Here is a 14,098-nt window from a genome sequence, read left to right as displayed (position 1 = left end):
TTTCTTGTGAGGAACGATAGCCTTGCTCCACAAATTTCACAGATTTCTGATCTTTCTTGAGAAGCATCTCAATCTTGGCATTCAGCTCATCTATCTTCTTGGATTCATAACCAACACCCTTCTGGCTGGTGTCAAACCTTGACTTGCGGTTTGCTTTGCTGGATGACAGGTTGTTCAGCAAGGTGTAAGCTTCTTCAACAGTCTTGGTCATGAAATCACCATTACTTGCTGTGTCCATGGCATCTTGACTCTCTTCATGAACTCCATTATAGAAAATGTTCAGCAAGCTCACATCAGTGTAACCATGGTGAGGGCAGTCCTGTGTGTACTCCTTGAAACGCTCCCAAGCCTCATGAAAGCTTTCTGAATCAAGCTGCTGAAAGCTTCCAATTCTGCTTCTCAGATATGTGGACCTTGACTTGGTGAAGAAATGCTGTAGAAAAGCAGCTCTTGTCTCTTCCCATGTAGTAAGAGATCCTGGAGGGATGGACTTTAACCATCTGATAGCTTTATCAGCTAAGGAAAACGGGAACAACCTGCATTTCAAAGCGCCTTGAGGAACTCCATTATGTCTGCTGGTGTCACAGACTCGCTCAAAATGCTCCAAGTGATACATCGGGTCCTCAGACGGGTTTCCATGAAACGGATTTTTCTCCACCAAATTAATGAGACCAGTCTTGATCTCAAAGTCTCTTCTCTCAATGGGAGGTGGGCGAATCCCAGAACGATCGGCATAGAATGCATCTGGTGTATCATAATGTGCAAGCGTCATCCTAGGCATGCCATAGTCTCCAGCCTGTTGTCTTGCAGCTACACCAGCCTGCTGATTATCACCAGCATTGTTGCCTTCTCGTTCATCTACAGGAATTGGATTTTGCGGGTTGTCCTGAAACTGGTCTTCTTGGTGTTCAGCCATTTCAACCTCTTCAGCGGACTCAAGTCTTTTCTTTTTCACTTGTCTCTCTAGGCGGCCGAGCTCTAACTCCAAAGGTATTAAATTCGATGATCCTTTGCTTCTAGTATGAAATCCGCTCATTCACCTGAAAACACAAACAGAAAGAGAAAGACAGAAACATTAGATAAAATAAAAATGCTATAGTCTTAAACTGATCATTAACTCTAGGGTGACCAAATGGTCCCCGGCAACGGCGCCAAAAACTTGATGTGTCGAGTTTTAACCCGATTATCTAACTGCAAGTGCACAGTAAAGTACGCAGTAGTAATGCGGGATCGAATCCACAGGGACCGATGATCACACGTAGAGTTGCAGACAAGTTAATAGCTACAGCGAACGAAGATATATTTTTGATGGTTTTTATTTAATTTTCTTTAGTGTCACAAAACATAAACAAGCTGTAAAAAAATGATTTAAACGATTTGAAAACTATTTTAAAACAAACGTTGGGCATTGGGAATTCTCAGGGATTTCTTTTTAATCAAGATACAATTAATGGCAGACACAGGGATATATTAAGAACCGTCTAGAACTCAAACACGATATTAGAATTAACCTACTTCCGTAGCGCTAATTCTCTATGTTATAGAAATCTCCACACTAACTTCCGCTGAGTTTCAATTTCTAAACAAGCATTAAGAACAGGTTCAATATGTTCACAAAGCGCAATAACATCAACTTCCGAGGGTTAAGGACACTTTGCTCATCTAAAGTATTTTCGGAAGTTCAAACAATCACTTTCGGTGCATCAAACAATCTGATATCATGAACTAAGTGATCAATTCAGTTCAAGCAGTAAGAAATCCATTAGATGAAGAACCAAAACGTAATCCCTTAGTCTACACACGTTTTATGAATCAAAACATCAAGAAATCCCCTATGAGAACCCCTAAACCCAACTAGATGACTACTCACACATAACTAAGCAAGAACAACACGATTTTGATGAAGAAAACATGATAAGATTGTATTAAAACAAAGTAAAGGTTCAGAAGATCTTCTCCAAATGGTTTTGAGATGAACTCCTTTACAAATCTTCACAAATCACACAAAACAAGTTACAAAACTCTCAAATCTCTCTCAAGAACTTGTAAATCTCCTTCTTGGTCGTCTCCAATCTTTTCTGAGTCCCAAAAGTCCTCCCTTCCCATCCATTATTGAAGGGAGTGGGTAAAAAGGAGTGAAAAGCTCATTGGTGCGTGTGGAGCCCGTAGAGCGTGAGATCGACCGATCCTCAGTGGTAGGATCGGTCGATCTAGTGCATGAAACCGTAGCGACCATGTCGCTACAATTCACGTCTTTTCTTCTTAGCTCTGGATCGGTCGATCCACAGACAATGGATCGACCGATCTATGTCCTGTGCGATCAACACTTCTCATTCGGTCCATTGTTAGGTCCATCTTGCTTCTGAATAAATCCCGAATGCGTTCTTTTCTTGCAAGCTATCTAGTAACCTGCATATTACACTTAAGAACACCAAAACGCATCAAATAGACCAAAACATTAATTAAAACCGACCATTTAATTGCTCCAAAACGAGTTTAAAACCGTTAAAAACACGGAATATCAGTACAATAGATTATCAGAGTACCTAGTGAAAGAGGGTTATAAGAACGATCCAATAAGTCCATGTATTTTTATCAAGAAATTCGACAACAAGGGCTTTGTAATCATGTTGGTATATGTGGACGACCTGAACATTATAGGAACCTCTGGAGAGATTTCCCAAACAGTTGAATGTCTAAAGAAAGAATTCGAAATGAAAGACTTAGAAAAAACTAAGTTCTGTTTGGGACTGCAACTTGAGTATGTAAACAATGGAATCCTTGTGCATCAGTTGGCATATACAGAAAAGATACTCAAGAAGTTTAATATGGACCAGGCTCATCCCCTGTCAAGTCCTATGGTCGTGAGGTCCTTAGACCTAGAGAAGGATCCATTCGGACCAAAGAAACCGGACGAGAAAGCGCTCGGTCCGGAAGTGTCTTACTTAAGTGCCATTTGAGCTTTAATGTACTTGGCTAGCCACACTAGACCAGACATTTGTTTTGCCGTGAATCTATTATCTAGATTTAGCTCTTGTCCAACTCAGAGGCACTGGAATGGAATAAAACATTTTTTCAGATACCTGCAAGGAACAAAAGATCTCGGTTTGTTCTATACCAACCGGCCAAAAGAGGGTTTGGTTGGATATGCTGATGCATGATACTTATCTGATCCACATAATGCTAGATCTCAGACTGGATATGTTTCTATATATGGTGGAGCAGCAATATGCTGGCGTTCTACAAAACAATCCTTAGTGTCCACATCTTCTAATCATGCCGAGATCATAGCAATGTATGAAGCAAGCCGTGAGCTTGTGTGGTTGAGGAACATGACCGGCCACGTCCGTGTAGAGAGTGGTTTGGCCGTGGGAAAGGAAGAGCCAACAATCATCTATGAGGACAATGCAGCTTACATAGCTCAACTCAAAGATGGATACATCAAAGGAGATAGGACAAAGCATATCTTGCCCAAATTCTTCTTCACCCACGACTTGCAGAAGGCCAAAGAAGTTCAAGTGGTTCAAGTTCGGTCCAGTGACAATTCAGCCGATCTTTTCACCAAGTCTTTGCCAACCTCAACGTTCAAGAAGTTTATTTATCAGATAGGAATGCGCCAACTGAAGGATCTTCAGTGATGCATTCATCAGGGGGAGTTTTATGCGTTGTACTATTTTTCCTATCTATGGTTTTCATTTTTCCCACATTGGGTTTTTGGTTTTCCTAGAAAGGTTTTAACGAGACAACATTAAGCATGTTACTAACCCATATGGTTATGGCATCCAAGGAAGAGTGTTATAAATCATTAAGTGAATGGCCCATAACCAAGACCAGAAGAAAGCCCAGTCGGCCAAAAGGAGGTTCAGAGTCGGCCACTGCAGTTTTTCTTTTCTCTGTTTTGGTAGTTTTCCTATTTCCAGTTGTATTAGGTTTTGGGTACTTTCTTTTTTCTTATACTTTGTAATTCGTATATAAAGGAACCTTATGATTTATAATAAACAGAAGAATTCCCAACGCTAATTATCAAAAAACGTTTCCGTAAAACTCTTTACACCAGACTGTCTGAAACTATGCTGGCTAAGACGATTTGGCTCTGCACAGATGGTCTGACAATCTGACAAGGAAGAGAAGAGGAACCGGTTCGGTGGGTGACGGCAATCTAATTATTGAATAGGCTTATATGTATTAATTAATTATAGTAGGCTTTTTAAAGTCTTTAAGAGCCCATATGAGTGGCAATCTAACTCAGATTATCAATCAAACGTCGTATAAACTAAAGATTATATTTTCTTTCTTTCATTTTTGTTTGACTGTATCAAATGGCCTGAGGATTTAAGAAAATCTTGCCTAACCAATTGGTGTAGTCAGCTGAGATGCTCGCCATGCGTCTCAAAGTATTTGATCATAGGTTTCAGAAACGCATTCACTGCTCACTGTCTCTGTATCTCAGACCACACAACAGTGTCTTCTTACGCAAGTAACAGCCACATTCATTCGCTTTTGGTCTTTTAAAAGCCAAACCTCCTTCTTTGAGCTTGATCATGGAGCCTCTTTCTCTCGACCTTGGAAACCAACAACCGTGGACACCTCCATGTCCTTTAGCATCCCCTCTTTGCCCTTAAGAATCTTGAGCACCATAACCTGCGATCGTGAGCAGCGTTAGTTGTAAATTTGTAATGATTCCAATATCACAAGGTTGAACTCCACTCTGGATTAGTTTCTTGGCATGTGCCATTGCATCCTCTCTAGAAATCAAGTCTCGCAAGTATGAATGAATGAACTCACAAATAAGAAAACCCTTTCTTATTAATCTCTTAAGGAAAACTATCTCAAAAACTTTAAGCTCTCAAGCACTCAAACTCATAAAACTCACAAGTTATGCACTCTTGCATCTCCTTATATATGAAACTAAAACTCCTAAACTCATTAAGTATAAATTATTTAGATATTTCCTAATCCCTTTAGATAATCACAAATTTAATGGGATTGGATAACTTGCTTCTCAAGCTTTCTTCAAGCTTATCCCAATACTCTCCTTCTTAATCTTGAAGCTCTCAGTTGCCAAGTCCTTCATGCCGATGAAGTCTCTCTTCTCCTTGAAATTTATCATTCCTAATGCCTTTGTCAAGATATATGCCTTCTGTTTCTCTCCAGGTACATGCTCGCTCGACTCTACCTGTCCATTTTCTACACACTCTCGTATAAAATGGTATCTCTTGTGTATATGTTTACTTCTTCCATGGAAGAACGGGTTTCTTATCAACACGATTGCGGATTGGTTATCAATTCGAATGGTCACTCTTTCACATGGTTGACCCGTGATCTCACATAGTAAATCTTGTAACCAAATAGCTTGTCTTGCAGCCTCTGTTCCTGCCATGAGTTCAGCCTCGCATGAAGATAATGCAACCATGTCCTGTTTTTGTGAACACCATGTAATCGGACTTTCTCCAAGGTAAAATATATGGCCTGTCGTACTTTAAAAGAGACCCTGCTCACACTCATTCTTCTTTGTCTTGCTTTTTATACACTTTAATTACAACCACTCACATTCACACTCACAGTCATTCTTCTTTGTCTTGCCCTTTTGAACACTTTAATTACAACCAGAGAATCGTAATATTTATTTTAGTTCAAAATGTGAAGGCTATTATATAAATTAAGGTATACATTTTTTGGCAGCTCTGAAGCAGATTTTTTCAAGGAGATAGTTAAGGAGGTCAAGAGAGTTATAGCAGCAATTAAATTAGAGGAAGACCAAGAAAATAATTTAGAGGAAAAAGGTGAAAGCTTGAGAATTGCATTCTCCATGCATGATTGTTTCAGCATTATTATCAACTGTTAGGACGTAGACGTGGACCAAAGGCTATCCTTCCTGGAGACCCTCAAGAGAATTTAGAATATCAAGAAAACTTTAGCTTCAGATCAATGCCGCCTATTTACTTCATAGAAACACAAATCTCAATTTTGTTTTAACCAGAGATAACCAATAAACATACTTTTTCTCTTGAATAAAATGAATTCAGTTGTATACTGAAAGATTTAGCTTATTTGTAATGGTACTTAATCTTAACACAATGTGAGCGTGTGTCTACTACTTGTATGAGTTTATTTTTCTGGAATAAAGTTTTCAAGACAAAGTTGCACAGGTCAGCCATCTTTGAGTTTGTGGATCTATTCAGTTCTTGCCTTTTTTCTTCCCTAGTTCCACCAAACAAGAAGAAACAAAGTTTAAGAGTCATCAAATGTCCTTCTTTCTGACCAGCAATAGCTACAGTAAAAGAGGTTTGCTCTTAACATCACCTGTCAGAAACAACATCAAGATCCAACAACAACAACTACAAGCAGGTTAGTAAAACATATCCAACAATACAAGCTATTGCGCGATTCTCGCATATATGAAAAAATAGTTTGATGTTATATTGATCCCGTCATCCGTAGCACAAAAACTAGCTATTAAAAAGTGAGAATTTTATTTGTTCAAAAAAGGGTGAGAATTTAGAAGGGTGTGTACCTGTACGTTTGCCGGTTTTCTGAGCTGAAGCTGTTTCATAATCTGACCGGTGAGTTATGAGGTCTAATATTTTAAATCTGTTGTATGACTTGAATTTAGTCACTTGACTAACCAAAACACGTTGATCAATCTGAAAGGTGACATAGAATTGAAACTGAACATGTCGAAGAGCAATTTAGAGGATTTTAATATTTTTTCTTTTAAGATTCACACCTTCTGACATAGCATAACTGCATTAATCATATTCTCATACGAAGTTGCATTTGCATTTGTTTACTTAAGAGAGTACACTAATAGTATTTCTGTGTGTTCCTGTTATTTAACTTTGTCGTTTTTCAACTGTTAAGAATGAGAAAGCAAATGAAAGAGAAAATCATTTAGGGAAAAGGGAGAAAGCTTAAGAATTGCATCAATCAATGTTTTCAGTTGTATACTCAAAACCTTAAAAGTTATAGCTTTTCTTACTGATATTTAGTCTTAACTGTTTAGATCAGTTTCTTTTTCTCGAAGAAAGATTTCAAGTGCCAAAACTGTAAACCAGCGACCGATAAGCAAACCCCAAGCGACAAGAAACTAAACCACGCCATTTTCGAATTTGTGGATCTATTCAACTCTTGCATTTCTGCTTCCCTGATCATGTCACCAAATCATAAGATATATATAATAACAAGTATAAATCTTATCCTAAAGGTAAACAAAAGGTATAAAGGTTTATAACGTTGTGTATTTACCTATCACGAAGATAATACATCTCATCGTGGATGGACTCAACAGTGTCGAATAACCTCTTAACCGACAACTCCATCATCTGCCAGAAACACACGTATCAAGAGACAGACAACAACAACCATAACTAAACTAACATATATACACTTTGTAAACTAGATCAAAAGAGTCATTGATCCATAACACAGAATGTGTATCCTACTTTTTTTTTTGTTGACTAACTTAAGACTAAAAGATTAAAAGACAAAAGTACGTACTTTGACTTGGCTCCTCTTTGGCACTTTAGACCAATCCTTGGAGTGAACAGAATGAACACCAGACGTCCATACAAAATCAATGGTCAATGTCGTCTCCGGCTTATAATCAACGGCGGAGATGCACGTAAAGTAATCACCAGTTTCGGACGCAGTAAACGAGAACTCTCCAGCCTCCACCTTAACCGCTTCGTGCAGTGTATTCCATTTTGGCGACATCATCTAAAAAATATGACAAGAGACCAAAATATTAAAGTCAATAAAACATAAACATTTTAATTTAACATACAGAATTCCGATGATTTAGGAGCATTCAACATATTTATAATAGTTTTAAAATATTTGGGGATAAAAGCAAAAATTTCATCAGGCTAGGTTTGAAACCATTGAGAGAGATCGAGGTGAAACATATACAAAGTGTACTACCTTGGCGGTGACTTTGTGAGAAGCAGGAAGAGGAAGAGGATGATCTTCGTTAGGGTTTACAATAAAGTATTTGCCAACGCTGATGGATTTTTCCTGAATATCCTCCGATATGCATTTCATCTGGCCAGAATGAAGCTCGAACCGCATTGATAGTGTTGTAGGAGATAACAAAGTCAGGATCAAAAGAAAAACAAAGCTCTGACGAAGAAGATCCATGGCGAGACTAGAGAGGTGAATCTTTGCAGTATTCAAAGTTTTGGGCCTGTTAAGGTATGATGCACAGAGACCACGAGAGTCAAAACATTTAATGCCACCTGTAAAATTTTGACGAGGTGAAACACGTGAACACATTATTGTTCAATGACACTTGTCTTTACCATTTCTGCCGCAAGTATTCTATTGGCTTTTTCAATATGTATGTTTGGATCCCAATGCTTTCTAAAGTTAATTTATTAAAGCCCATTTGAGATATTACATTTATAAAAATATACATGTTTTTAAATGACATAATCCGCTGCCTCACAAAGGTTATTTCTTGGAAATTAAGATCATAGAGGGTCTCTTCCTTGGATCGCCACCCTTCTTGAAATCCGGGTTCGATACCCTCGGCAGCGGAAATTTGTTTTTCAGGATGTTAGTACTAGCAAATACTATACTTTTCTGATTTTTGTATCACATATCAAAAACTTAAAAGATGGTACGTAAATGTACATTTGATTAGTTTTAACTCAAACAAACATACCATTGTTTTAGAATGAGAAAACAACCAAGAAGGTATGATGACTTCTAACTTTCTAATAACGGCAGAGATGGTGAGAGTGTAAGGGACCTGTAGAGCCTTGGGATTTCGCAATTTGCATATCAACAAAACGCTCTCTTGGGATAAATTTTCGGTAGCTGTCAAGGAATCCCACAAAGGACAGATGACGGGAGAAGCAGCGCATAGCAAAGTAGTATCTGATCAACTAAAGGAATAGGATTACTTCTATGATAGTAATCCTAAAGAATGTAACAATGAAAATCTATCCACTTTAACAGAGTGGAAAGTTCCATACAACCACTAGAGCAGGATCTGAGTAGATTTTTCTTTTCTTTGTTTACAGACCTGCTTCAGCTTCTGTATAGTACGAGATGTAACTAAAGAATGTAACAATGAAAATCTATCCACTTTAACAGAGTGGAAAGTTCCATACAACCACTAGAGCAGGATCTGAGTAGATTTTTCTTTTCTTTGTTTACAGACCTGCTTCAGCTTCTGTATAGTACGAGATGTAACTAAAAGGAATTGATATTCAAATAAGGTTTAGCTAGATTATCACTTGGTTTCCTAACCAATATCTCTGAATCTGAAACTTGTCTCTTATGTTAGAACATCCCTAAGCTCTGCTTTTCTTTCTGTCATGTATGACCATATAACAGATCCATCATTAGTTTTCTCATTCATTCAGCCATGCATATGTTTAGGAAACGCACCACTGCTTGCTGTCTTCTAGAGCGAGTAACTCTTGGCATGTGTCTTTTTTTTTCTATTCCATGTCAGAACAAAGGGGATCTTACTAATATTTGAGCTTTCACATTTAAATAAATATAATTATTTTTGCTTCTAAACAACAAGATCTGCTGTAGCACAAAGGTTAATTTCAAATTGAATTGAGAACAAGGGTTTACGGCTTGTTCAACCCCCCGTCCTTGAAATCCGAGTTCGAATCCCAGCAGCAGAATTTTTTTAATTTATTAGGTTTATTTATGGATCTATTAGTTTTTTTTTTTTGTCACAATTATGGATCTATTAGTTATACTAGGTTTTTTAAAGGCCTACATACATTTTTTTTTTTTGGGTAAAATGTTAAATATTATACCAAGTTTTCAAGTTTGTGACAGAAACTACAAAGAAAACTAGTTGCGGATTACGGAAATTAAACTAAACATCAAAACTTAATACGGAAAAAAAAAATTCAACCCTCAACGGGAATTCAAACTTTGATTACAAACATGATTTGAACAAAATGATCTACATCTAACTAAACATCTTTAGCTTCGCTCGACCACCTCTAAACCGGCGCATTCCGCTAAATAGTTCAGTTATCCTTAGACTATCAATCCCCGTTCTCAACCGTTGATAGAAAGCATTTGAGGGTGGCGTTCACCAAGTTTCCTTGGTTGCCGGTTCATCTTATGCCATCAACAGAGTAGCTGGATCCTGATGATCTCCTCACGCTCGCAATCTCAGCTGACACTAAGCGCATAGTTGAGTGAATAGACCCGAGAGTTCATACCTGAAACAACCGGACTGGACGCCATGGCGTGAGCACTCAACACCTAACAAGACCGGTTGAACTATCGCTGCCTTGTCTCGTCGAAGCGGTACCTGCAGTAAGAAGAAAGAAGGCATCCTACCGAAGCTTGCAAGGACAAACTCCGATACTGGGAAGGACAACACTCCAAGTGCGTCGCCACAGACAGAGAGGAAGACTCCGGAGACTCATGAAGCACCACTAATGTCCACGCACTCCACCTCTTAGAACAAGATGGAGGTTCTTCACTCAAAATCGTAGCCAACCGTGCGATGTTGGCCACACTAACCATGAAGAACAATACCCAAGAGCTCTTCACCTAGGGTGTGCACTCCCAAAGAAGAGAAACCACCAAACAAGGCCATGAACTGAAAGGCGAAGACCGGAGCAAAGTACCAAGAAGTGACGCCAAAGCGCAGACAACTCCACGCGCCACCAAGCCTGCTACTTTACACGCACCGTCGGATACTTCAAACGACACTGCCGGAGGAAGCGAGACCGACGCACGCCTTGAAGGTAAACTACCGTCGAAGTCCGAACTGAGCGGAGTAGAAAGACTCCTCCTGCACCGAGACACCAAGGCGGAGGAGACTGAGCCGACACCACAGCACCACACAGACAAAGATCCGAACAGATCTGTGTCAAGAGAGCCGATTCAGAGAAGCACGCGCCAGCAAGCTCCGGCTAGATCCAGATCGAGCAAAGAGGAAAAACGTCAATCTGAATCAAACCACCGTAAAAGCGGACCTCGCCACATCCTGACCACCTTAGCCTCACCGCCACTCCGGAGGAAGCCGACCACCTGACAGAGCCATCACCAGCATCCCGGATCTGAAGATCTGATGGTGGATCGACTCTTAGAGTCTTAGCATATCGGACAAAGAGATTTGAGGAGCTTAAAGAGGCAAAAAAAACGAGATAAGGGGGAGAGGGCCACCGGCAACGGCTCTGACGCCGCTACCGGAGGAAAACAGAGTTGCCGGTGAGTTTTGCTTGAGAGAGAAAGGGCGAGTTTTGTTTTCGTGTTGGAGTAAAACAATATGTCGTGTCTCCAGGCCCACATACATTTAAAAACGTTTCCGTAAAACTCTTTACACCGGACTGTCTGAAACTATGCTGGCTAAGACGATTTGGCTCTGCACAGATGGTCTGACAAGGAAGAGAAGAGGAACCGTATCGGTGGGTGACGGCAAAGAGACCACCAGTCACCACCAACGCTAGAATGGCTGATAGGTCGTCAAGGGAGAAATGGTTTATTAGCGAGAGGATTGCTTTGTTCTAACTTTAATTTTTCAACCTAATGATCTTTCAAACATCTCTTAGTAATCCGTATACTTGACCAAACCATCAATAAAGTTTTAAACCAAAAACTTTTACCTTGAATTAAAAAGTCGTGATCAAAATAGAAAAAAAAATCTACTAACTTTTTATATCTTAACTAGGTGTTAGTAAATTTTTTTTAAATCTAACTTATATTTAAAAATAAATTTTATTAAATATTATAGATTTTACTATTTTCTCACTAATATTTAATATAGATTTTATATATATTAAATCAATTTGTATAAAACTAATAAAAATAATATAAAATTGTATAATTATCAAATATTTAACCTAAACAATATTTATAAAATTTGTAGATATATAAGACTAATGATCTTATGATTAGATATTTAAATTTTAAAAAAATTGTAGAAATTTTTGAAAACTTTAGTAATACAAATTGTATAAGTTTACAAAATAATAATATTTCGAAATTTAAAATGTTATATATGAATATATTTATTTTATAGATGATGTATAAGCTATTACCATCTTTTAAAAAAGTTTACCAAAAAGAAATATCAATATTAAATGTAATATATGAATTATTGCCATATTATAATAAGTTTGCCAAAAATATAAATCAACATTAAATAAAATTATCTATGTCATATTTTTCCGGAAACCATGTCATCAATTTCAATAGTCATGTCATATTTGTTTTGTGAAATTGATTGTAAAAATGACATGTGGCAAAATCTCTTCGCAAATATAATCTAGGAGATTAATAAGTCAATGAATCTTACACTAAAAAAATAAGGAAAAATTTGGAAAAATACACTTAAATAAGATTATAAATTAAAAATTACACCATTGTTTAAATTTTGGGGAAATACATTTATGTATATATAAATTTAACGAATTGTCCCATATTAATATTTCTTAATTCCTAATTTATTTTATATTTAAAGCAACGGTTTTACAAAAAAGATTGTTTAAAAAAATCTTTAGAGTATCTGCATAATATCTTTTTAATATATCTTAAACTTTTTCTTATTTGAAAAAATAAAAAACCTCAGGACAACGTCTCGTCACCTTCTCTATTTTTGAAATTTGTCTCGTTTCTCTAGTTTTACAAATTATTCTTCTCATCTTATTAAGGGGTTTGTTGATATAAAAATCAATTCATTAGCTCCAACAAATTTATAGGATCTTGACGTCATGTTAAAAAAAAAAGAAACAAGACGAAGGGTGATAATCAGTGTTTTTAGTGCTATTAGATCACATCGTATTCAAAGTCAAACTAATTATGCACATACTAGAGCTTGATTTGCGCATCCACGCATATACATTTTTCATTTTTACATAAATAAATATTATTTAAATATTTATCGATTAATATTTTAAATATTTGTCATATTTAAAAATTTTATAAACACAATAATAAAATATTTTACGTGCTGTAAAAAATATTGACATGTGTGTCTTACTAAACATTCGACAAATATTGTATCTTTTCTCTAGTTTTACAAATTCTTCCTCTCATCTCATTAAGAGGTTTGTTGATATAAAAATCAAATCATTAGCTCCAACAAATTTATAGGATCTTCACGTTATGTTAAAAAAAGAACAAGACGAAGGATGATAATCAGTGTTTTTAATGTTATTAGATCACAATATATTCAAAGTCAAACAAATATGCACATATTAGAGCTTGATCCGCGCGTCTGCGCATATACTTTTTTATTTTTACATAAATAAATATTATTTAAATATTTATAAGTTAATATTTTAAATATTTCTCATATTTTAAAATTTTTATAAACACAATAATAAAATAGTTTACGTGCTGTAAAAAATATTGACATGTGCGTCCTACTAAAAATTTGACAAATATTGACCTATTGATATGTTTGAATAATATTTCTTTTAATACGAAATTGTTTTCCAAATGTAATAATAATTTAAATAGTTTGATCAGATATGAGTCATATGGCAAGATTTAGAAACGTTAGAAAAAGAATATTCGATTATAAACATTAAATATTATTCTACAAGTAATTCAAATATATTTAAATCTTAGTATTAAATTTTATTGTTGAAAATAATTAATAGTAACATAAGTGGTTAAACATATATTTTAGAAATTTTAGAAATATGTATAATCTTTGGCGAGATTTAGTTATATTAAAAAAATATTCAGTTACAAACATTTCATTTTGTTCTACAAGTAATTTAAAGATATTTAAATCTTAGCATATATAGATTTTATTGTTCAAAATAATTAATGGTTAAACATATATTTTAGGAATATTTTTAATATTATTTGATATCGAATTTAAACTTAGAATTTTGTTCAAAATAATTAATGGTAACAATATCCAAACTTAGTATTGTTAAAAACAATTTTAAATTTGAATATTCCTAAAAATTAGCTAAACCATTTTAGGAAATATTTTAAAAACGGCGTGGAGTTTTAAGGAAGGATCGCACTTCATGTCATTGTTAATACGCATCGGTGTCGGGGAAGAGCTCCCGAGGAGTTGTCGGAACAAGGAAGAGACTTTTTGTCAAAGTGCTTGGTTAAAGATCCCCAGAAGAGATGGACCGCTAATTTTTAC

General features: G+C 36.3%; 2 protein-coding genes and 1 non-coding gene across 4 annotated transcripts; 2 read left to right on the top strand and 1 right to left on the bottom strand.

The window, feature by feature from the left end:
* The first annotated feature begins 299 nt into the window (after positions 1–299).
* Positions 300–406, top strand: LOC125582714. Its single transcript, XR_007320170.1, has one exon. It is a non-coding gene; the product is annotated as a small nucleolar RNA R71 (small nucleolar RNA).
* Positions 407–3,293: 2,887 nt separating this feature from the next.
* On the top strand, positions 3,294–3,638 carry LOC106413438. Its single transcript, XM_048749174.1, has one exon. It carries the CDS (start codon positions 3,294–3,296, stop codon positions 3,636–3,638), a length of 345 nt encoding a protein of 114 aa, XP_048605131.1.
* A 2,345-nt stretch (positions 3,639–5,983) lies between these two features.
* LOC106414157 (transmembrane emp24 domain-containing protein p24delta8) lies at positions 5,984–8,434 on the bottom strand. 2 transcript variants are annotated; one of them, XR_007319727.1, is made up of 5 exons: positions 7,921–8,434; positions 7,498–7,716; positions 7,246–7,322; positions 6,515–7,144; positions 5,984–6,303 (listed from the first exon to the last, which is right to left on the bottom strand). XR_007319727.1 is itself a non-coding variant. In XM_048748196.1 (4 exons), the coding sequence occupies exons 1-4, from the start codon at positions 8,269–8,271 to the stop codon at positions 7,000–7,002; spliced, it is 792 nt and encodes a 263-aa protein (XP_048604153.1). In that variant the 5' UTR covers positions 8,272–8,434; the 3' UTR covers positions 5,984–6,999. The 2 variants fall into 2 exon arrangements, 1 of the variants encoding a protein (XP_048604153.1); XM_048748196.1 differs by having other exon boundaries at positions 5,984–7,144.
* Positions 8,435–14,098: the final 5,664 nt, after the last annotated feature.

The sequence above is a fragment of the Brassica napus genome, chromosome C2, assembly GCF_020379485.1.
Source record: "Brassica napus cultivar Da-Ae chromosome C2, Da-Ae, whole genome shotgun sequence".
NCBI classification, from domain to species: domain Eukaryota; kingdom Viridiplantae; phylum Streptophyta; class Magnoliopsida; order Brassicales; family Brassicaceae; genus Brassica; species Brassica napus.
This window is presented reverse-complemented; position numbering and strand designations above follow the sequence as displayed.